General features: G+C 47.1%; 1 protein-coding gene across 4 annotated transcripts in view; it reads left to right on the top strand.

Moving 5' to 3' along the window:
* The first annotated feature begins 204 nt into the window (after positions 1–204).
* The window catches only part of TRAF2 (TNF receptor associated factor 2), an 85,061-nt gene continuing 63,333 nt past the window's right edge, over positions 205–21,932 (top strand). For 2 of the 4 annotated variants that reach the window (XM_075905998.1, XM_006134756.4), the window contains exon 1: positions 205–298. In XM_075905998.1, the coding sequence (XP_075762113.1) occupies positions 281–298 (18 nt within the window). In that variant the 5' untranslated portion in view covers positions 205–280. Of the gene's footprint in view, positions 299–5,237; positions 5,623–8,148; positions 8,235–21,932 lie in introns of those variants that run through there. The other 2 variants (XM_075905997.1, XM_075905994.1) reach the window with 2 other exon arrangements.

The raw sequence follows: 21,932 nt of genomic DNA, 5'->3' as shown, positions 1-21,932 counted from the left end.
GATTAGAGAGGCAGAATAGAATGATCTGCTTTGAAATGTATGCCTGTCTTTGTAAAAGTCACATGTTTTCTGGCCTGACCTTCAGCAAAGCCAAATCCCCCCTGTGAAAGCACCTCTGGGTAGCTATTGCTAGCCTGGAACTTTGCACGTGGTTCTGGTTTCAATTCCCTTCTCTTCAGTTCTTAAGCCAGCCCCCTGCTGACTCTCCCCAGGACAGGCATCTCACTTCCACTTTCTGTTCTGCCCAGCCAAGAGCCAATTCGCAGAGCTGAAATGAGAAATGCCACTCTTCTCAAAGGTAAGGGATCTCTGCTGCTTTGGCTAAGGCAATCAAGTGTGTAAAAGAGGCTTTGGAGGCCAGTGTTCATCCTGGGGTGTAGTCCACATGCTTGAGTGGACTGTCTACATGTGTTTTGTCAGGCACGGAGGGAAGGTGCATTTTTAGTGGGGAGTCTCAAGTGGGGGATAGATTTTTCATGCTGAGTGAATTTTACCATGTACCCAACACGTGGGCAATCCAGATGCCTACACATGCAGATTGGATAGAAGCTAAACTGCTCTGCTAATCAGCTGGACCTCAGAAGACCTCCTTGGGGGTGAGTACTCTCCAATGCCCATGCAGTCCATGGTCCCTCTGCCAAGGAAGCCAACTGAAGCCCATTGATGGTGGTGTGTGGTGAGGGCACTTGTCCACTAAGAACTAGATCAAAACCAACTACTCATTTCACAGGAGTCACTGATTTTGAGCCACTGCCACACTGGGCTGGATTTGACCTGGGAGCCTCAGTTGAAAGGTTTGGACTAAGGTATTCTGAGAGTCTGAATGTATTTGAAGTCTGTTGTTTTGAAAGGTAGCACATATGTACTGTAGAAGTTACATCCTCACTCCACTGAAGTCCACAGGGGTCAGGATTTTGCCCTTAGGAATTACAGAATGAGCCTAATCAAAAGACTCTGTGAGTCACCATTGCCTGTAGTGAGTGGTCTTTCAGTAAGGGCCATGCTGTTCTCAAGCGCAGAGTACAAGCTGTGGGCTACTGCAGGGTTAAGGCAGTATGTATCTGTATCTGACTCTGCGCTATTGGGCCCCTCAGGTTCTGTGAGTTGTGAGAAGTAAAGGTTGGACCTCCTTAGTCCCTCACCCTTGGGACCTGACTGGTTCCGGATGAGGGATTTTGCCAGACTAGGGAAGGTCATTTCTGGGCACACCCCTATCACTGCCCCCACAGCCATGTCCTTGCTGCCAGCCTCCCAACCGACTTTACCCTGCCACCAGCCCCTCTGCATGCAGGATTCTTGGCCCCACTGTGGCAGCCCCACCAGCAGCACGCACAGCCCCACTGTGGGTCTCCATCCCCATGGGGCACCCTCCTGCTGGGGGTCCAGTTGCGCCGCTGGGTGACAAGATGGGCATCAGCAGGGCTGCCGGGCTTTTTTCTGTGCCGCTGGGCAGCCCCACTTCTGGGTTCCTGGCCCTACCACCAGGCAGCTCCTTGGTCAGGCTCCCAGCCCCATGGGGCAGCCACACTGCCTCCCAGTCCCTCTGGGCAGCTGAGTCGCTTGGTGATAGAGAGGCTGCTGGGCCCCTGGTTATGCTGCTGGGTAGCCCCACTGCCTCCTTGTCTTGTGGGGCAGTTTTGCTGCTGGGCTCCAGCCCAGCTGCTTCCCCCCCGCCCCGCCACTCCCACAGTTTTGGCACCAGGTGGCAGCCTTACTGCTAGGCTCCTGGCTTTACTGCCACAGGGCAGTTAAAAGAGGTTCATTTTGTTTCTGTATGTTGGTAAGGTTTTGGGATGCCAGTGATGAGGTTAGGATGGATGAAAGTACCCAGTTTGTTCTTTTGAGTCCTGCTGTCTCAGATAACAATAGCACCTCATTTACCAAGCTGGCCTACACCAGGGAACTCAGCACTCACTTTCATTCTGCCTGGCAAGGGGTTTCTCTTTTGAATGATGCTGGGAACAGCTGTGGTTGTTTCATCTGCCCCAAGCCAGGTAAAGTGGAGTTTTGCATTTGGTGTCTGATTATGGAAAATGCAGGGAGCGAATTTCTGCAATTCTGTGAACTTGAAGCAAGGCAGTGGGGGGAGGGTGAAGGGGGCGGGAGGCAGAAGCTACAACTGAGTGGGACTTTTTAAAAGGTTTATTAATTATACTACTGTGGCATAATAGATGTGCCTGGCATTTGCAGATCAGTCAAGTGGCAGTAGTCTGCCCTGAGAAGTTTACAAACTCTGTGCGGGAAGCGGGGGATTGTGTCTAGATGTGTGCAGGAAGTGCGGGACTCTGCACACAGCTTTCACCTCTCCTCCTTTTTTAGACTGAGAGCTTTAAGGCCAGAAAGGATTAGATCCTCTAGTCTGACCTTCTCTGTAACACTGGCAGAGGACCTTCCATGAAGCTGGAGATGTGACTGAGAGACAGCAAGTCTGAGGGGGATTTACATCATCTGCTTAAGAAACCCATGGTTGTTCTGAGAGAGGAGGGGTACAGAAGTGCTTCCTGGGAGACCTGAGGAGACCACTATGATCTGAACCAAAGTTAGCTTTAACACAGAGGGAGAGAATCAGTTTCACACATACAAAATGGGAAATGACTGTCTATGAAGCAGTACAGCAGAAAGGAATCTAGGGGTCATAGTATACCACAAGCTAAATGTGAGTCAACAATGCGACGCTTGCAAAACAAGCAAATATCATTCTGGAATGTATTAACAGGAGTGTTTTAGCAAGTCATGAGAAATAATTCTTCCTCTCTACTCAGTGCTGATTAGGCCTCATCTGGAGTACTGTGTCCTGTTCTGGGCTCCGCATTTCTGGAAAGATGTGGAGAAATTGGAGAAGGCCCAGAGAAGAGTAACAAATACGATTAAAGGTCTAGAAAACATGACTTATGAGAGAAGATTGAAAATATTGGGTTTGTTTAGTCTAAAAAATAGAAGAGTGACATGATAATACAGTAAAATTCCAATAGTCCGGCATCCAATAGTCCGGCACTCCTGATAGTCCGGCATCAAAATGGCAAGAACCTAGTGAGTGAGCTTTGGCAAAAAATGAGTCACAAGGTAGCAGCAGCAGCAGCAGCAGCAGCAGAACTGAACGAAAAGGGTAAAAAAGGGTTAAAAAAACTAAAACATTACAGTATACTGTAAAAAGGGTTAAGAATACTTTATGTACAGTATATACTGTATACAGTATATACATAACCAGCTTATAGTACCTCCTGATACTCCAGCATATTTGATAATCTGGCACCACCTAGGTCCCATAGGTTCCGGGTTATCGGAAGTCTACTGTAGCTTTAAGGTACCTAAAAGGTTGTTACAAGGAAGAGGGAGATAAATTATTATCCTTAGTCTTTGATCATAGGACAAGAGTTAATTATCTTAAATTGTAGCATGGTTTGATATTAGTAAAAACTTTCTTTTTAGGGTGATTAAAGACTGGAATAAATTCTTTAGGAAGATTGTATAATCTCCATCATTGGAGACTTTTAAGAATAGGCTAGAGAAACTTGTTGGGGATGGTCTAGATCACTGGTGGGCAAAGGGCTCTCTGCAGGCTGGATTTTGCATGCCAAGCCGGTGGATCCAGCCCGCAGTTGCCCTGCCGCTCCCTCACCCTCAGGCCAATCAGGGCCAGGGGGGAGAGGGGCATAGGAAGTCTCCTCACCCCTGCAAGAGCACGCAGCGGCTAGCGAGACATGCCAGTATCTCTCTAGCCACTGCACGCCCCTGATTGGCCTGGGGGTGGAGAGCACTCAAAGCTGTTTCAAAGGCTGTTTTAAAACTGCTGGTGTGTCTCTAGCCACTGCACGCTCTTGCCAGGGCAAGGTGACTTTGTGTGCTCTCGTGACCCCAGGCTCTGATTGGCTTGGGGGCAGGGAGAGCCTGCAAGGTCTCCTTCTGCTAGGCACCTAGAGGGAATGCCAGCTGTTTTAAAACAGCTGGCATTTCTCTCTAGGGGGCGGGGCGGGGGAAGACTTCTCACTCTCCCCCACCCCAGGCCAATTAGAGTGTGTGTGTGGCGGGGGAGCGCAAGAAGTCTCCTGGCCTCGGCCTTTCTGCCTGAGGCCCTGCCCCTTCGGGGGTGGCCCCCTTTTAAAAATTATTGCCCACCCTGGTCTAGATGGTGCTTGGTCCTGCCATGAGTATAAGGAACTGGACTAGATGACCTCTCAAGGTTCCTTCCAGTTCTAGTATTCTATGATTGTGGATAGTTCCCTGAAAACATCTACTCAATGAGCAGTGGCAAAAAGCTAACAGAATATTGGGAATCATTAGGAAAGGAATAGGTAATAAGATAGAAAATATCATATTGCCTCTATATAAAGTCATGATATGCCCACATCTTGAATACTGCATGCATATCTGGCCACTCAATTTAAAGACAGATATATTGGATTTGGAAAAGGTACAGAGAAGGGACACAGAAATGATTAGGGTTAAGGAACAGCTTCCATATTAGGAGAGATTAAAAGACTGGGACTTTTCAGCTTGAAAATGACTAAAGGATGGGAGAATATGTTAGAAGTCTAGAAAATCATGTATGGTGTGGACAAATGGACTAAGGAAATGTTATTTACTCCTTCACTAACATAACACAAGATTATCAACCAATGAAATTTATAGGTAGCAGATTTAAAACTATGTTTTCATGGTCAATACCTGTGGAAGCTTTGATGGGGTATGGTGAAAAAGACCCAAACTATAACAGGGTTCCAATAAAAATGAAAGAAGTTCAAGGAGGATAAGTCCATCAGTGCCTACCAGTCAGGATGGGTAGGGTATGGAAAGTGTCTGTTAGGCTGAAGCTAGGTTCATTTGATGTTTGTCTCTTTTGTTCATCCCTTCTGAAGCACCTGGCATTGGTCCCTGTTGGAAGATGGGATGCTGGACTTGATGGACCATTGGTCTGACCCAGTGTGGCCATTGTCTGCCCCCTGCTGTAACCCACTATCCTCCCTTCCCAGAGGGGATCTAGAGCCCAGAATTCTGAGTCCCTGCTCTCTCTCTCCCTCCACAGAGTTGGTAAGAGGATACGTTAAAACGTTAAGGCTAACCGTTGTCCCTGGAGTGTCCTACATGTTCGTATTAGCGCCGAGTGGGCCCAGTGTTCGGTTCGTGTTCTCTTAGCTAGGAATTAGACACAGGCCTCGTCTCCGCTAATTGCTAACAAGTAAGAGTTTTCAAGTGCCTTAGTAGATTCTGGAAAGAGGTGATGGGGCGTGGGGGGGGGCTACACAGGGTAAATTCCCCTCCCCCTTCGATCTGCTTGTACTGAGCATGCTCGGTAACGCCCCCCCTCTGCATGGCCAGGGCAGGGGCTGTGTGGGGAGGGCTCAGGGCACGGATGGGCCGAGGGTGCCAGAAGCGCCGCTTGGGACGGGGAGATGGAGGCTTTGGGGGGTCCGGGGTGACGCAGGCCGGGCCTTGTGACTTAGGCCGGGGGGAAACTAAGGCAGGCGCGCGCATTCCGTTGCCCAGTCAACCGCCAACTTTCAATTCGCCGGTCCGCCCACGGGCAGAAGGCGGAGCCTAGTCACGGGGTGTGGTCTCGTAACGTGCGGTGGGCGTGGCTAACTGGGTGCTTCCGGTGTGGCGGGGAGCGGAGCGCGGCTACCGGTAAGCGGGGCGGTTCGGTACCGCCCGCTCGGCTGCGGCCCGGAGCCTGGGGGGCCCGGCTCGGGCGCTGGGAAAGGCGAGCGCGGGCGGGAGGGCGGGGCGGGCGGGCGGGCGGCGCGAGGCGTCAGGCGGTGCCGGGAAGGGCCGCGGGGAATTCCGGCCGCGCTCCTAGGCTGTGGCGGGGCGCCAGGCTTGTTCCTGGCCCGGGCGGCGTCGCGCTGCTCCCGTGCGGGGCAGGCAGCCTCCTCAGCCCGGCTTCTCCCGGTGCGGCGCGGGCTTGGCCACCCCGACAGGCAGCTCGGCTGTTCTGAGCGCTCCTCATGACTCCCGTCCTCCTGGGGCGCGTCGCTGGGGGCCGCGCTGGCCCGGGGCGCTCTGTGCTTGATGGAAACGCGCCTGTTCGTAACTCGAAATGCTTTGTGCAACTTACTTTTTATTATTTGAAAACGTGTTTACTGACCACTTGCCCATTTGTGTGCATCAGGGCTGGCCTTACCATTAGGCGAACTGCGGCAGCCCCCTCAGGTGCCAGACTCTGGGGAGGGGGTTGCCACTGGGACCCAGAGTGTAGAAAATTGTGTCTGCTGCTGGTGCAGTTAGGGGGTATGGAGGCATCATTTGAGCTTCCCACCTCAGGTGCCAAAATGTTGTGGGCCAGCCCTGGTGTGCATATATCATTGCTGTATTTGGAGTTAGAAATATGAAGTGTAAACTTGACTTACTGTAGAGATGCAAAAGGTTAAACAGTTAACTGGTTACCCTATAAACATTAACCTTACCAGCATGCTTACCCATTAACTGGAGGGCCCCGCTGGCAGGAACAGCTCTTCCCACCTGCCTCTGGAGGTCTGGTTCATCGTCCCTGTGGGTTAACCAGAATTGGTTAGCCTCGCTCATTAAGGGGGAGGCTTACTGGTTAACCATTTACATCCCTAGTGTATTCCTGGAGTTATTGAGCTAGTAGGGTTTTTCAAGTATGAAATTAATCTGAAATTTATAAAAAGAGGAAAACAGTTTAAAAACCATTCAAAAGGTTATTGTTGAGACCATATCCTCAAGTTACTATTGTTAAATCACTTTAGGCACATGAATCTGTTTAATAGGGCTTTGAGAGCATATTTTTTTGCAGTACCACAGACCTATGAATTCTCACTCACTAGAAGTCTCCAGCCCTGCTAACTTTTTGTTTTCTATGCAGTTGTATACTGTACACTAGTACTGATATTAACATGACTGGTGCTTTTAGCAAGAATATCTCATTTGGGGCTTTTAGCAGAGTAACTCATTTGTATGTCTAGGTAGGCATAAATGTATAAAGGGCAAAAGACATAATTCCATATGGGCAGCAGGTATCATAGGCCTTTTCAAGTTGCCTCACCTGGCCCTACCCATGTTCTATTGGAATTCTCCTCTGACCACACCCGCTGCCTACTCTTGTGGTGCCAGAGGCTGAGAAAAGCATAGTAGGGTCCATGCCGCCTGTCCTCCTAGCACTGAGGTTACTCTGGCTGTCCAGCACTGGGGCTGGTGGCTTAGCTTTGAGGGTATCCTTACTGGTCAGGGGTGTGGGCAGTGTGTCCCTAGCCTCCCTGTGCCATGCCTGCTGGCCAGCTTGCCAGAGTTTCAGTACTGGGGCAGGCTGCTGTGCCATGCACTGGCTCTCTGGAGCTCTAGGGCAGGCTGGGGCAGGCTGCAGCTGCATTGCCTGTCAGTAGTAGCAAAATATTTTTTTCACTACATCAGAAGCTGAACACCTGCTAGACAACCAGTGGGTCCATTCGATGATCCAAGATGCTAAAGGAGCACTCAAAGAAGATAAGGTCATTGTGGAGAAACTAAATTAATGTGGTCTTCATGGCTGAGTCTGTTAGGAAGATTCCCAAACCTGAACTATTCTTTTTAAGTGGCAAATCTGAGGAATTGTCCCAGATTGAGGTGTCATTAGAGGAGGTTTTGGAGCAAATTGATGAACTTAACAGTAACAAGTCACCGGGGCCAGATGGCATTCACCCAAGAGTTGTGAAAGAACTCAAATGTGAAATGGCAGAACTGTTAACTTCTGTACCTAAAGACTGGATGATAGCTAATGTGATGCCAATCTTTAAAAAGGGCTCTAGAGGTGATCCTGGCAATTATACATTAGTAAGTCTAACATCAGTACTGGGCAAATTGGTTGAAAAAATAGTTAAGAATAGAATTGTCAGGCAAATAGATGAACATAATTTGTTGGGGAAAAGTCAACATGGACTCTGTAAAGGGAAATAATGCCATAATACTAGAGTTGTTTGAGGGGGTCAACAAACGTGGACAAAGGGGATCCAGTGGATATAGTGTACTTAGATTTCCAGAAAGCCTTTGACAAGGTGTGGTGTTTTAGATGCTGCTTGTAATTAGAACTGGGAGCCCTGGCTGTTGGGAATCTGGAAGCACAGGAAGAAGGGGGAGGAGATGGACCAGGCCTGAGTGAGAGCTACAGAGGGGAGCAGCAGCAGCTTTGTAAAGAGGTTTCACCTTTGTTAAATAAAGGCCTGTTGAAGTTTGTTACAACATTTTGGGGATGAGGATGGATCTTCTGCCTCTGAATCCACCTGCACCTTTTCTGCAAAGCCCAGGTGAGCCTCCAATTGCTTTTACTGCCTGGATCCATATGTTTGAGACTTATCTGCTTGCAATCAATGCTACAGAGATTTCTGAAGTAAGAAAGCATGCTCTGCTAATCCACTGCCTTGGAGCAGAAGAGCAGCATATATTTTACACTTTTCCCCTTGCAGATGATAAATATGAGACTGCACTCATTGCATTAAAGAACTTTTTTGTGCCAAAAGTGAATGTAGTAGCTAATTGCTATAGATTTCGCCAGTGTGAGCAGAAACCAGGGGAGACTATAATGCAGTATGTTGCTTCTGAGGAGTCTGATTGTAACTTGTGACTTTGGGAATATGGCAGATGAGATGATTAGAGACCAGCTCATTGAGAAAACATCCATGCTTCGCGTAAGACAGGGGTGCCCAAACTTTTTTCAAAGAGGGCCAGATTTGATGAAGTGAACATGCGTGAGGGCCGACCATTTTGCCTGACATTCTTTGAACCATTAAAATTAAATGCAAATTAATTATTTTATGCAAAGGTTATTGCAAACGGCATACTTTTCATTTCGTCACATGGATGACAAATCTAAACAGGTGTTAAATCACTCTGTCTTTCATATCTGAAGGCCAGATGAAAAAAAAATCCAGGAAGCTGAAATGTGTCAGGAACATTGTAAAGTAAATTATTGGTAATAAAGGTTGTCTGTCAACTTTTAAGTTCAAAAAATATGAACAGGAACATAACACCAAGTATATACGTTGTGTCCAAATATATTTATAACTGATTTAGACCAACTGACATTAACTGAGATTTTACAATGTATTCATCTCAATACATATGGATTCGTTGGGGGCCATAAAAGATAGATATTGCCAAATTACCTGCGGGGCCGTATTAAACCGGAACACGGGCCGCAATTGGCCCGCGGGCCGGACTTTGGACATGCCTGGCGTAAGAGAACACTTGCTTCTAGAACCACAACTTACACTGGAAAAAGCAATAACCATTGCTACCCAGATTGAGACAGCTATAACAGAAGCCAAAATAATGAGCATGGATACAGGAGGCCCAGTCCAGGCTGTGACTCCTTTGCAGAAAAGTCCACGATTGCTGTAGACAGACAATCACAAGGGGAAAACTAATGAAAAACCACAATCAGCAAATTCAAAGCACAGCAAAAGCATGCTTTTGCTGTGGATCCCCACAGCACCTTGTAAGCTACACAAGATGTCCTGCAAAAGAAACTCAGTGCAATCACTGCAAAAAGATTGGGCATTTTGCTAAGATATGCCACAGTAGCCAGTCCAATCAACAGGTGCATGCAGTTACAATACCTGATGTTACTGTGCTGTGTGGACAAAGTCGCTACTGCACATATTCTAGAACAGATAAGGTGCACTGTAAATGTTTCTGCCACACCTTCAAGCAAATCATCCTATTCAGCTAATGTTGGACACTGGTTCAGCAGTATCTATACTACCTGATTCCATCTATTTGCATTACTTTAAAGATGTGCCTCTTACTGAACCCAAACTGCACTTGGTGTGCTATTTGAAAAACCAAATTCCAGTACATGGCTGCCTGTCACAACAGTGACTTTTGGTGATTGCTGTGTAAATGCAGAGTTCTACATTGTCCACAAAGGCACTCCTATCCTTGGCAGAGATTTATTGGCTACTTTAAACCTCAGGGTAGCTAGTGGATGAATTGATCTTCCTCAGCAAAGCACTCTTGCAGTACACACACCAGTTTCAGCTGGGACCCAAGACCAGGTTGAGGAGAAACTTGGCTGTGCTTATGGGTTTGTGCATAAAGTTAAAATGTGACAATGTGATGCCTGTACGACAGAAGTTACAGCGCTTACCATTTTCAGTCAGTGAAGCTGTTTCAGAGGAACTTAAAAAAACTTGTTCAAAAAGACATTATTGAAGAGATTGACTCCTTGGAATGGGTTTCACTTATAGTAGTGACACAAGAAGGATGGAGGCATTCGCCTTTGTGTGGACTTGAGAGCCAAATAAAGCTATTGTGATTGACAGCCACCCACTGCCTCACATAGAAGTATTAGCAGAACACCATGGAGCAAAGATACTTTCTACTCTTGATTTGCAGAGCACATACCACCAGGTTATGTTGCATGAAGATCGCAGAGACCTCACAGCATTTATTACACGAGGGACTAGTTTGTTTTAAACGGGTTTCATATGGTTTTGCATATGCCCCAAGTGCCTTCCAAAAATGATGTAATTGAGTCTGAAGAATCAACATGGAGTTCAGTGCTATTTGGATGATATAGTGTTTGGGAATACTTATGAGGAGCATGACAATAATCTGCAATCTGTACTAAACTGCATCAGCACAGCAGGCCTCAAGCTCAATATGTCTAAATGCAAATATAGACAAACAGAACTCTCCTTTCTGGGGCATACAATTTCACCGACTGGACTAAACCCTGATCCAGATCATATCCTAGCAATTTCAAATGCTCATCCCCCATCAGATTTGCAAACCTTACGTTCCTTCTTGGGTCTAACCTCCTGGTATGCAAAATTCATTCCCAATTATGCTTCTCTCATTGAATCGTTATGAGAATTACCACTGAGAAGTGCAACGTTGGTGTGGACAACGGATGCACAAGCTAGTTTGGAAACTGTGAAAGACTTGATTGTACATAGTCCAATACTTGCACTATTCAGTCCTGCATTGCCCACAATTGTGACTACTGATGCTTCTGATTATGGACTTGGGGCTGTCCTCACACAACTTCATGAGGACAACACAGAGAGGACTACTGCATTTGCTTCAAGGACACTGAGTGAGACTGAGAGAAACTATTCTACAGTTGGAAAAAGAAGCACTTGCTTGTGTCTGGGCTACTGAAAAATGGAGAACTTACCTGTGGGGCCGCACGTTCAAGTTGCGCCCAGACCACAGCCCTTTGACTACATTGCTAACCACAAAAGGACTGGGAAGAGCAGGGAATTGTATTGCTAGATGGTCTGCAAGACTACTCTTTCAATTATGAACTGGAATAGAAGCATGGAAACCAAAATGTGATAGCTGATTGCCTTTCTCGCTTGCCTTTGTCTTCACCAGATGGTCCACCGGAGGATGAGGATGAAGCAGTTGCACTTACTACAAGCACTCTTACTGCAGTAACAAGAGAGTAATTTCAAGCTGCTTGTTCAGCATGTCTAGTTCAACAAAAGCTATGGGAATTTCTGACAGAGATGGCTCAGTAACCCGAAAAACCTTGACCCAGTTTTGCTGCCTTATTTTAGAATTCAGGATGAACTTTCTTTGCTTGATGGCTGTGTGCTACGAGGTACGCACCGGCTACTTGTGCCAGAAGAATTACAGCCAAAACTCATATACCTGGCACACGATACTCATCAAGGTATTGTCAGAACCAAACAACGACTACGAGATCTGTATTGGTGGCCCGGGATGGACTCCCACACTGAAGCAATCATAAAATCCTGTGTCACTTGCCAAATGCATGATAAGATGGCAGTGACGTTACCCCACCATTACAGCCTGTTCCTCTTCCGAATTCTGCATGGGAAAAAGTTGCGATTGACATCGTAGGACCTTTTGCTACTCCTCCAATTGACTGTCGCTATGCCATCACTTTAATAAACTCTTTCAGTAAATGGCCTGAAGTGGCGTCTACATCACAAATTTCTTCTGCTACAGTAATTAAGTTCCTCTCTACAGTTTTTAGCAGGGAGGGTAACCCCAAAGAACTGGTTTCAGATAATGGTAGTCAATTTACTTCTGTGGAATTTGAAACTTTTCTAGCAGAGAGAGAAACATTTTACATAGAAGATCGTCTCTGTATTGCCCTCAAGCCAATGGGGAAATGGAAAGGTTTAACAGAAGTTTGAAAGAGTTTGCAAACGGCTAAACTGGAAGGGCGCTCGTGGATAACCTTCACTACTGATTTCTTACAAGCTTACAGGGCTACACGACATGCCACAACGCAAAGATCACCTGCAGAGTTACTGCATGGAAAACAGATGAATACTAAACTGAACATTGCTGGATTGTTAAAGACAAGACCTGATGCACCAAATGAGGATGCTGTGAGAAAAACAGTTGAACAGAAGCAAGCAAAGTATTAGGCTTTCACAGACAAATGGCGGGGTGCTAAGGAACCTAAGTTTGAGTGTGGTTCCTTCGTTAGAGTAAGAGAACCTGGAATTTTACGCAAAGGGGACCATAAATTCACATCTCCTCTTAAAATCATAGAGAAGAAAGGACCTTACACCTATCGACTTTCTGATGGGCGGGTATGGGAATGCTTCTTATCTTGCACCTGCCTATGCACCAAGAGGAGATGATGCCAACCCCCAGCACACATTGTATGACTTCACCATAGCACTGACACCACAAGACATTGCACTGGAACCGGGGTTTGAGAAACGACCACCTATCGGGACTAGAGACTGTTTTGTTGTATTTACAGTGTTTTCAGTGTAATATTTCTGCCCACAGTATAGTGTCTTGTTCCATGTATGTTGCTGTGGTTAGAAAAAACAATGTTTATTTTATAATTTGGAGAGCTTTTTAAGAGAGGAGGGAATGTGGTGGTTTAGATGCTGCTTGTAATTATTAGAACTGGGAGCACTGGCTGTTGAGAATCTGGAAGCACAGGAAAGAGGGAGGAGGAGATCTACAGAGGGGAGCAGCAGCAGCTTTGTAAAGAGGTTTCACCTTTGTTAAATAAAGGCCTGTTGAAGTTTACTATCTTGCTTGCATGATACAACACAAGGTGCCTCACCAAAGGCTCTTAAGTAAAGTTAGTTGTCATGGGATAAGAGGGAAAGTCCTCTCATGGATTGATAACTGGTTAAAAGACAGGAAAGAAAGGGTAGGAGTAAACGGTCAGTTCTCAGAATGGGGAGAGGTAACTATTGGTGTTCCCCAAGAGTCCATCCTGGGACCAATCCTTTTTATAAATGATCTGGAGAAAGGGGTAAAAAGTGAGGTAGCAAAATTTGCAGATCCCAACTGTTCAAGATAATTAAGAACAAAGACTGCGAAGAGCTTCAAAAGGCTCTCACAAAACTAGGTAACTGGCAACAAAATGGCAAATTAATATTCATGTTGAAAAATGCAAAGTAATGCACACATAAAACTCTGGGGACTAATATAACTATAACCACTCCAAGATCTCTCTTGAATCATTGTAGATAGTTTTCTGAGAACATCCACTAAATGTGCAGCTGACGTCAAAACAAACAGTGGGAATCACTAAAAAAGTGATAGAGAATGAGAGAGAATATCTTACTGCCTCTCTATAAATCTATGGTACGCCCACATCTTGAATACTGTGTATGGATGTGGTCGCCTCATCTCAAAAAAGGTATCTTGGCATTGGAAAAGTTTCAGAAAAAGGCAACAGAAATGATGAGGGGTTTGGAACGGGTGCCGTATGAAGAGAGTGTGAAAAGACTGGACTTTTCGTCTTAGAAAAGAGGAGACTAAGTGGGGACATGACAGAGGACTATAAAATCATGACAGGACTTTAACAGGGTTCAAAAAAGAACTGGATAAATTCATGGAGGTTAGGTCCATCAATACTTATTAGCCAGAATGGATAGGAAGGGTGTCCCTAGTAGGGATGTTAAGGACTAGTTGACTATCTGATAAACAAATGCTAATCGGATAGTTGACAGGATCGTTGACTATTCACTTCACCTCCCTTTGCTGCCTCTATCAGAAAAAAGCAGCAAGTGAGGGGATGAGGAGGAGGTTCTTCAAAATGGCAGTGCCGTGTGGAGCTTGGGGCCAGACCCCAGTCTCCACACAGCGCTGCTGCTTTGAAACCTTGAGGCAGTGCTGCATGAAGCCCAGGATTAGCTGGGGACTCCCCTGCTGACCCTGGGCTCTGTGGGGCGCTGTCACTTTGAAACGCCACATAGAGCTTGATACTGGGCTAGGGCTAGAGCCCTAGGGCTGTTGCTACACTTCAGAGGCGGAGGTGCCCTATCAGCTAATTGAATAGTTGATGCAAAATGGATCAACTGTTCAATTAGTCAGTTATTTGCAATTTATCATCTCTAGTCCCTAGCCTCTGTCTGTCAGGGCCTGGAAATGGATGACTGGAGAGAGTTCACTTGATGATTATCTGTCTCTGTTCACTCCCTCTTACGTTTTTATGTTCTCTCTGAAGCTGCAAGGTATCCTGAGACTGTGCCACCTCTCCAGAGCAGGCTGAGGCTGCGCTGCCCACCAGCTCTCCAGACGTCTGAGTCCAGGGAGGGAGCAAGAGCCAGTGGCCACGGAGTAGGGACTTGGCAGGGGCAAGCATCAGCCATAGTGAAGGGGGAGGCTAGGCTCTGGAGGGCATGGAAGGGGTAGGGTTAGTGGGGGGGGGGGGACTTGCCTCCTCTAGCCTTGGAATTACCCATTGCCTATGGAGCTCCATTTATTTATAAGCTTCAGGGAGTAGCTGGGTTAGTCTGTACAGGATAATAAACTTAAAAACAACAAATAGTCTAGTAGTACTTTAAAGACTAACAAAACATGTAGATGGTATCATGAGCTTTTGTGGGCACAGCCCACTTTATTTATAGTTAGAGCCCTGTGGATATCTGCATCCTCACACATAAATGCGGATATCCTTGGATCGTTTTTGTAGATACAGATACAAAATTTGTATTTGTACAGGGCTTTGTTTATAGTTACAGTAGCTCACAGGTGTCCCCTGAACACGAGTGCTTTCACCTATCTACTCTTTAAGAGTGCCTTGTGATCTTTTATGACTACAGGCAGTGAGGGTCTTGGGTTTAGATCTTAGCTTATATGTAACGTGCAACACCGTGTGCTCTAGTATCTCTCTAAGTTAGGGATGGGTAACTAAGGCAGTCAAAGACATTCACTAAAATCTTTTGGCTAGCTCGGGTGTGTGATGAGAAGGAGAATTGGGTCTTGCCTTGAGAGGTTGTGGGGAGGGGGAGATCAGGTCCTGGCCTGCCCTGTGCTCATCCGTCAGTGGTAGCTCCTGTTCTGTGGAGTTGGGTCTGGTTCTTTGCTCTGGTTTGCAGGCTCTTGTGACCGCATAATGTGATGTGCACATTTGTGCACAGGAAGGACCTGCTCCTTACAAAGCCCTATGCCTTTCTTGGCCCTTACAAAGATCTAGCAGGGCAAATTTGTTCCTTAGACCATCAATTGCCCATCCCTGCTCTAGGTCGCAGGTAGAGCTGTGCAGGAAATGATTGTCAATGACTTTACGAATTCAAAATGTTTCTGTTCTGCATTGGGACAAACCCAAGCCTTTCAAAATGTTTCATGGAGAGTCAGCAAGAATGCTTGCCAGCACAGGCTGGTGATTAGGGCACTCATGAGGGATGTGGGAGACCTAGGTTCAAGTCTCTGCTCTGCCTGATTTGGCGCAGGGCAAGTGACTCTAACCACCAAGCTGTTCTGGTTGGAGAGCTGCTAACTAGAAATTCTGTCCTGACACACACAACTTTTCAGAAGAAAGTTTCATTGAAACTGATTTGTTACCACACAAAGTTTTGATTTGATAGATTGATGTGTTCTGATTTAAAAACATTTTGTAGAAAAGTTCCTGAATATCTCTAATTGCTGGCTAAGTATTTCCTTAGAGGGACTTGGTGACTCATTAGCACCACAGATTCTCAGGTGTGTTCTACTCTGCAAGTTTAGGTCAAATTTAGTCACATTAAATCAATTTTCTAAACAGTGAGTCCACACCACCACACCCATTCTGTGGACTGTAAAGGCTGTTAAAGTCGACTTTGGTACTCCTGCTTTTCATGAGGAGTAATGCTATATTTGCATGGTCGACTTGAGGGTAATGCCAGATGCAGCATTGTGAAAGTCGACGTTCTTGTTCTCTGGGAGGTGTCTCACGGAGCCCCGCAGTGTGACTCCTCTGGCCTGTTGCTCTACAGGTGCACAGGAAAAGCACTGGGAAAGTTGGAATTTAATTTCCTGTTTGGCCAAGGTGGTGAGCAGACCTCAGAGCAGGTAGCACACCTGACCACTAATGCCAAGGTTTGCAAATGAGCTCCAATGTAGAGCATGCAGGAGATCCTAGATCTGATTGTTGTATGGGGAGAGGAATTTATTCAGGCAGAACTATGAAGCACCAAAAGAAATGCTGATATCTATGCTAAGCGGAAAAATAATACGCCAGGGATGCTCAGCAGTGCCGCGTGAAGATCAAGGAGCTCAAGTAAGTGTACCAGAAGACAAAGGAGGCAAACTGATGTTCTGTGTCATCGCCGCAAACATGTCACTTATGAGCAGTAGGAATGTAAAATCTTGGTTAATCAGTTGCTGGCAGCCCCAAGGGTAGAGGGTCTGCTTCTGCTCACTTCCCTCCCTGCCTTGTGCGTGGGGCCCATAGTGTGAGGCAGCTGGCTTCTGTTCCCAGCCCCCATGCACAGGAGGAAGGGGGGGGTGGCTCCCAGCACTTGTGGGACTGGAGCAGTGGGCTGCGTGCAGGGGGTTTCTTCCAGGTACCAGCTAGCTATTCACATTCCTAATAAGCAGCTCCATAGGATTTGGGGCGGGGAGGAGCAGACCCAACTAGTGTCCCAAAGCTATGCATAGATTCCTCCCAAGACACTCCTCAGGCAGTCTTGGGTAACAGTGGGGAGGACATTGTGGATGAAGAGGAAAAGGAAAATGGTTAGCAGGCATGTGGAGCATCTAATCTCATTGATAGCCACAATCTTTGTTTAAGCTTTGGAGACAATCCCCTCCTTTTCCAAGGACATAATGCTGCTAGACCCTGATGGCAGGGAGGGTACATCTGGTGAGTTCACATTTTTAATCATGCTTACAAGATGTGATCTGTGACGGCCACTCAGTCTACACAGCAGGGACTCCCTGGAACAGTTTGTGTCCGAAGATGGAGCGGGAATCCTCTTTTCACTTTTTTGTAAAGCTCTCAGAGAGAAGTCCTCTTTCATCCTTCTCACAAGGTTTCTGAGGATGTCCACCTTATTCCGTCCTCTACAATAGGACACCTTTCCATGCCAAGCCAGCAGTAAGTTGTCTGGTATCATTGCAGCATAAGGCCCAGGTTTCTGGTCACATTCAGTCAACATCAGCTTCCTGTCATTGTGTGTGTTTCAGAGAAGTTTTGATACTGTGCATGGCACCTGGGTGAAGCAGGGGAAGATATGTAACTGATACCATTGAGGCAGTATACCTCAGTTTGCTGACTCTCTGAGCCTTTGCCCTACTGCCATGCCCAGGCCTCCTTCTCCCTCCTGCAGGCTCCTCAGTTCCTGTGTGAGCCCCTGCTTTCCTTCCCATAGGCTTCTATGGGAAGGGAGAGTTGCATGCCCATGGCAGGCCCCACAGGGCTAGAACAGCCCCCTGCCTGCAGTGGGCAGGAGCTTCTCCAGCCCTCACCCATTAAGAGTGATGCTTACCAGTTAACTTTTTAACATTTCACAGCCCTATTCCTTACCATGCCTGCCCCCAAGCCAAGTCCAGATGATCCGTTAATATCTCTGGTGTACTTGTTGCATAGTATGCACTTAAAAGCATAACTTTGATGTTGTACATGCTTGTTGTCTTGGACAGACTTTCTTTTATGCTGTGCGCTACAAAGTGTATCCTATAAAGTGTGCTCTTCACTTTTTTTCATTACAGCAGGTACAACAGTTAACTTGTTGACCACTCCCCGGCTCCTTCAGCTGTTCATCTAGCACAGATTCAAAGGCAAAAACATAATCAAGATGACATGTTCAATGAGCAAATGCAAGCTGCCTGAATGGACAGGCAGCAATTAAATGTGTGGAGGAGAAAGATGCTGCTGGAGATGAAAACAGTGTGAGGAGAGTAGAGCTTGCAAGGAAAGTGAACTCAAGGCACTGGAGGATATCTTGTGGCTTGTGGACAGCTGCTGATCCATCTGGTAGAGTCTGATGGAAGGGTGCTTTGCTCTAGCACATGCTGAACCACATGCCTTCTTCACCAAGTTCCATAGCCTCTTCTCTCAGGTGTCCTAGAATGCAGGGGGACGGTCAAGAGCAACCTTCCACTTGACAGCCTTTTGTTCTGGGAGACATCTCTGGGAGTTATCACACATGTGATTGCTGAACAGTGGGATTGTAATATGCTGTTTGCCCTTTTTCTCCCCACTTCCCCTTGCCAAAGCTCCTGCCCTGAACGCCTTTTCTGTTTCTGCTTCCTTCTGTTCCCTAAATAAAAATGCATAATTTCTCCACAATGGTATATTGCTTGTTTTGAATTGGGGAAGGGGGAGTGCATAGGCAAGCGCACTTAATGCAGGGGGCACCTTGTTAAGAGCAACATACATGATTGTCGTATCCCTGTCTTGTCATTCACAAAGCTGTTTTTCAAAGCCTCTTTGATTTGCAGTGCTCTTCGATGTGCTCTTATTGGCCTAGTGTTTGGCTGCCTAGCCAGTAATTATGAGCAATCTGCTTTGGCCTCCTCTTACCCCAGCATTAAATTTTTCCACTTGCTTTTACAAATATTATGGAGCATATAGCAGGCTGTCACAACAATGGTAATGTTGCTTTTGCTAAGGTCTAAACCTAGACAAACTATAAAACCTTCCCTTCAAATGTCTAAAAGCACATTCTACACTTGCTTAGTCTGTATTTAAACTGCTTCTTACTGTGGTTCAGGCTGCTTGTGAATGGCTTCATGAGCCATGGGAGCAAGGGGTAAGCTGGGTCTCTAAGGAGCACTAGTGACATTTCAATGCCTTCGATAATTTTCCAGTCTAGGTAGAAAACTGCATTTTGCAGCTTTCTGAAGAGTCCAGAATTCCTAAAGATGTTTGTATCATGCACCTTTCCTGATCATCCCACACTGATGTTGGTGAAACGACCCTTGTGATCTACCAGCACTTACAACATCATTGAGAATTACCCTTTTCGGTTTATGAAGTCTTTGGCAAAGTTGTCAGGTGTCACGATAGGGCTATGCGTTCCATCTATCACTCCACCATGGTTAGGGATCTTTATTGTGGCAAGACCCTCCTCTATATCCTGCACATCAGGGTGAGGGGAAAAACAGTTTGCAAAGTTCCATGAAAGTGGCCTTATGTGTGCAAAGGTTTTACAGCTGCTGCTGATTATCCTATAGTTGCATAACTGTGTGGTTCCAATTTTTCAGTGGTTACACGTTTACTTAACTTATTTTAACATCCTAATTACCATAGTACTTAGCAGTTGAGTGGAGTCTGTGTTTATCCTGCTATAACGTCTGCATGGATAACCAGGCCTAAAAAGTGCACAAAAAGATTGTTTGCCATTGTGGCTTACAGTATGTACCCAGAACTACCCGCTGCACTATTTTTGTCCCATCAGGCAGTGAGAATCTGACCCAGAATTCAAAGGGACAACAGGAACTGCGATAACTACCAACAGTCACTGTCAAAGTGGATGGTAGCAACCCAAATGGGGATGCACTATGTCAAACTCTTGTGCACAGTGGGGACATGCACCTTTGACTTTACAAAATTGGGTGCTAAAAATTGACCTTAATAAATTTGACATAATCTTGTATGCAAGGCCATAGACTTTGAGAACAGAAGAAGGCACCATTAAGAGAATCTGGTCTGACCTCTTGTGTGACATAGTCTGAAAGATATCACCCAATAGCAAGGGTGGGCAATATTTTTTTAATGGGGGGGGGGGATTCAAGATTTTGGCAGGTGGTCAGGGCTGCATTTCTAAGGAGGGTCTGGTACAGAGGTTGGAGGCAGAAATGAGCTTGGGGTAGGAGACGGGTGCAGGGTCTGAAAGGGAATTTGGTTGAAGGAGGGGGTTGTGATCTGGGGTGGGGGCTTGGGGTCCAGGAGAGGATTCTAGCCTGAGGGAGGGGCTCTAGAGGAGGTGCAGGGTCTGGAAGGAAGTTGTGACCTGAGAGAAGGGGGGAAAGGGGTATAGAGGTTTTGGGTGGTGGCCTGGGGCAGGTAGTTGCAGTAAGAGGGGATGGGGTGCAAAGGAAGGCTGTGGCTGGGAGGCGCTTACATAGGCAGTTCCCAGCCAGCAGCCTTGCAGGAACCTGAGGAAAGCTGTCTGCTGCAGTCCCAGGCTGGTCAGCTGGCTGCTCCTCATGGTTCTGCAATGGGCATAGGGGAGGGGCTGAGGCTTCACACACTGCCTCTGCTCCCATCAAAATTTCTCAGTTCCTGTTAGCTGGAAACTGGCAAATGAGAGCTGAGAGATTTTGCGGGGGGGGGTGGACAGTGTGCAAAGCCTCCTTTCTCCCTCCCCAGCATTCGGAGTAGAGAGCAGCCTACTACTTAAGTGTGAGCTGCTAAGGGGGTTCTGGTGAGGTGACTGTGGGCTAGATTCAATGGCTTGGTGGACTAGATCTTGCCCACCCGTACTCAAGAGGATATTTCTCTCCCCGAAGTAGCCAGGTTTTTTGCTGAAGGTGTGCGTCAAAATACTTGCCTAATTAAATGCACCTAGCAGTAGAGTTGGCTTATTGCTCTTACTGACTTTTGAAACATTCTTAGTGACTCTGGGATTTGTTATTTACATAAACTACTCCATCAAAGCAATGCCTGGCCAACGCAGAAAGCTTTTTAACAGGCTATGCCATGTGTTTGCCTTGGGGGTGGGCGGGAGAGAGGCAGAAAAACAGAACTAAAAGTGATTGGTTATAAATTATGCCTCTTGTTCCCAGAAAGGATGGTAGTTACAGGAACTACTGTATGTAGGTCAGGTGGAATTCTCTTTGCTTTTGGTTCTGGTAGTTTTATTGGGAACTAGAGGAAAGGAAACCTGTTGAAGGGGGGATTTGATAGCGGACTTCAACTACTTGAAGTGGAGTTCCAAAGAGGATGGAGGAAGGCTATTCTCAGAGGTGGCAGATGGCAGAACAAGGAGCAATGGTCTCAAGTTGCAGTGGGGAGGTCTAAGTTGGATATTAGGAAAACCTATTTCACTAAGAAGGTGGTGAAGCACTGGAATGGGTTGCTAAAGGAGGTGGTGGAACCTCCATTCTCAGAGGATTTTAAGGCTGGGCTTGACACATCCCTGGCTGGGATGATTGAGCTGGGTTTGCTCCTGCTTTGAGCAGGCGTTGCAGTAGATCAGTGGATTCCCAAACCTTGGTCTGCGGACCGTTGCTGGGCTGCAAACCACTGTCCAGCGCCTCCCCTCCTGTCAGGACTGTTGGAGGAGGCGTGTTCTCAGCCAGCCAGTGCCAGACAGGGGTGAGGTCTCCTCCTGGACATGGAAGAGCAGCTCACTGCACAGTGGGAGAGCTGCGCGGAGCCTGGCACAGCAGCCTCTTAGAGCAGCTGTAACCTGGGGGACGGGGCAGGTGCTGACGGTTCTGGGGGCGGGGCTAGTGCTGGGGTGGGCAGCTCTACGAGGCAGTGGGCTAACACTGGCATGTGGCGTTGAGAGCTGGCACTGGGGTGTTCTGGGGGCAGGGCTGGCACTGGGGGCTCTGGGAATGGGGCTAATATTGGAGACTTGCATGAGGGAACGCTGGGGGATTTTGGTGCAGTGGGGCTCTGGAAACAGGAGGCTGGCACTGGGGGGTCAGGTGGTGGGCGGCTCTAAGGAGTTGGGGGGGCTAGCATTGAGGCATTTGGGATGAGAGGTTGGCACTGGGGGGATTGAGTTCAGGGGACTTGGGGGGGTCAGTATCTGTCACTGGGAATAGCAGAAGGGTGGGGAGCTCTAAGGGTTAGCGTTGGCACTGATGGGGCTCTGGGGACCAGGGCTCTT

Source organism: Pelodiscus sinensis, chromosome 22, assembly GCF_049634645.1.
Source record: "Pelodiscus sinensis isolate JC-2024 chromosome 22, ASM4963464v1, whole genome shotgun sequence".
NCBI lineage: Eukaryota > Metazoa > Chordata > Testudines > Trionychidae > Pelodiscus > Pelodiscus sinensis.
This window is presented reverse-complemented; position numbering and strand designations above follow the sequence as displayed.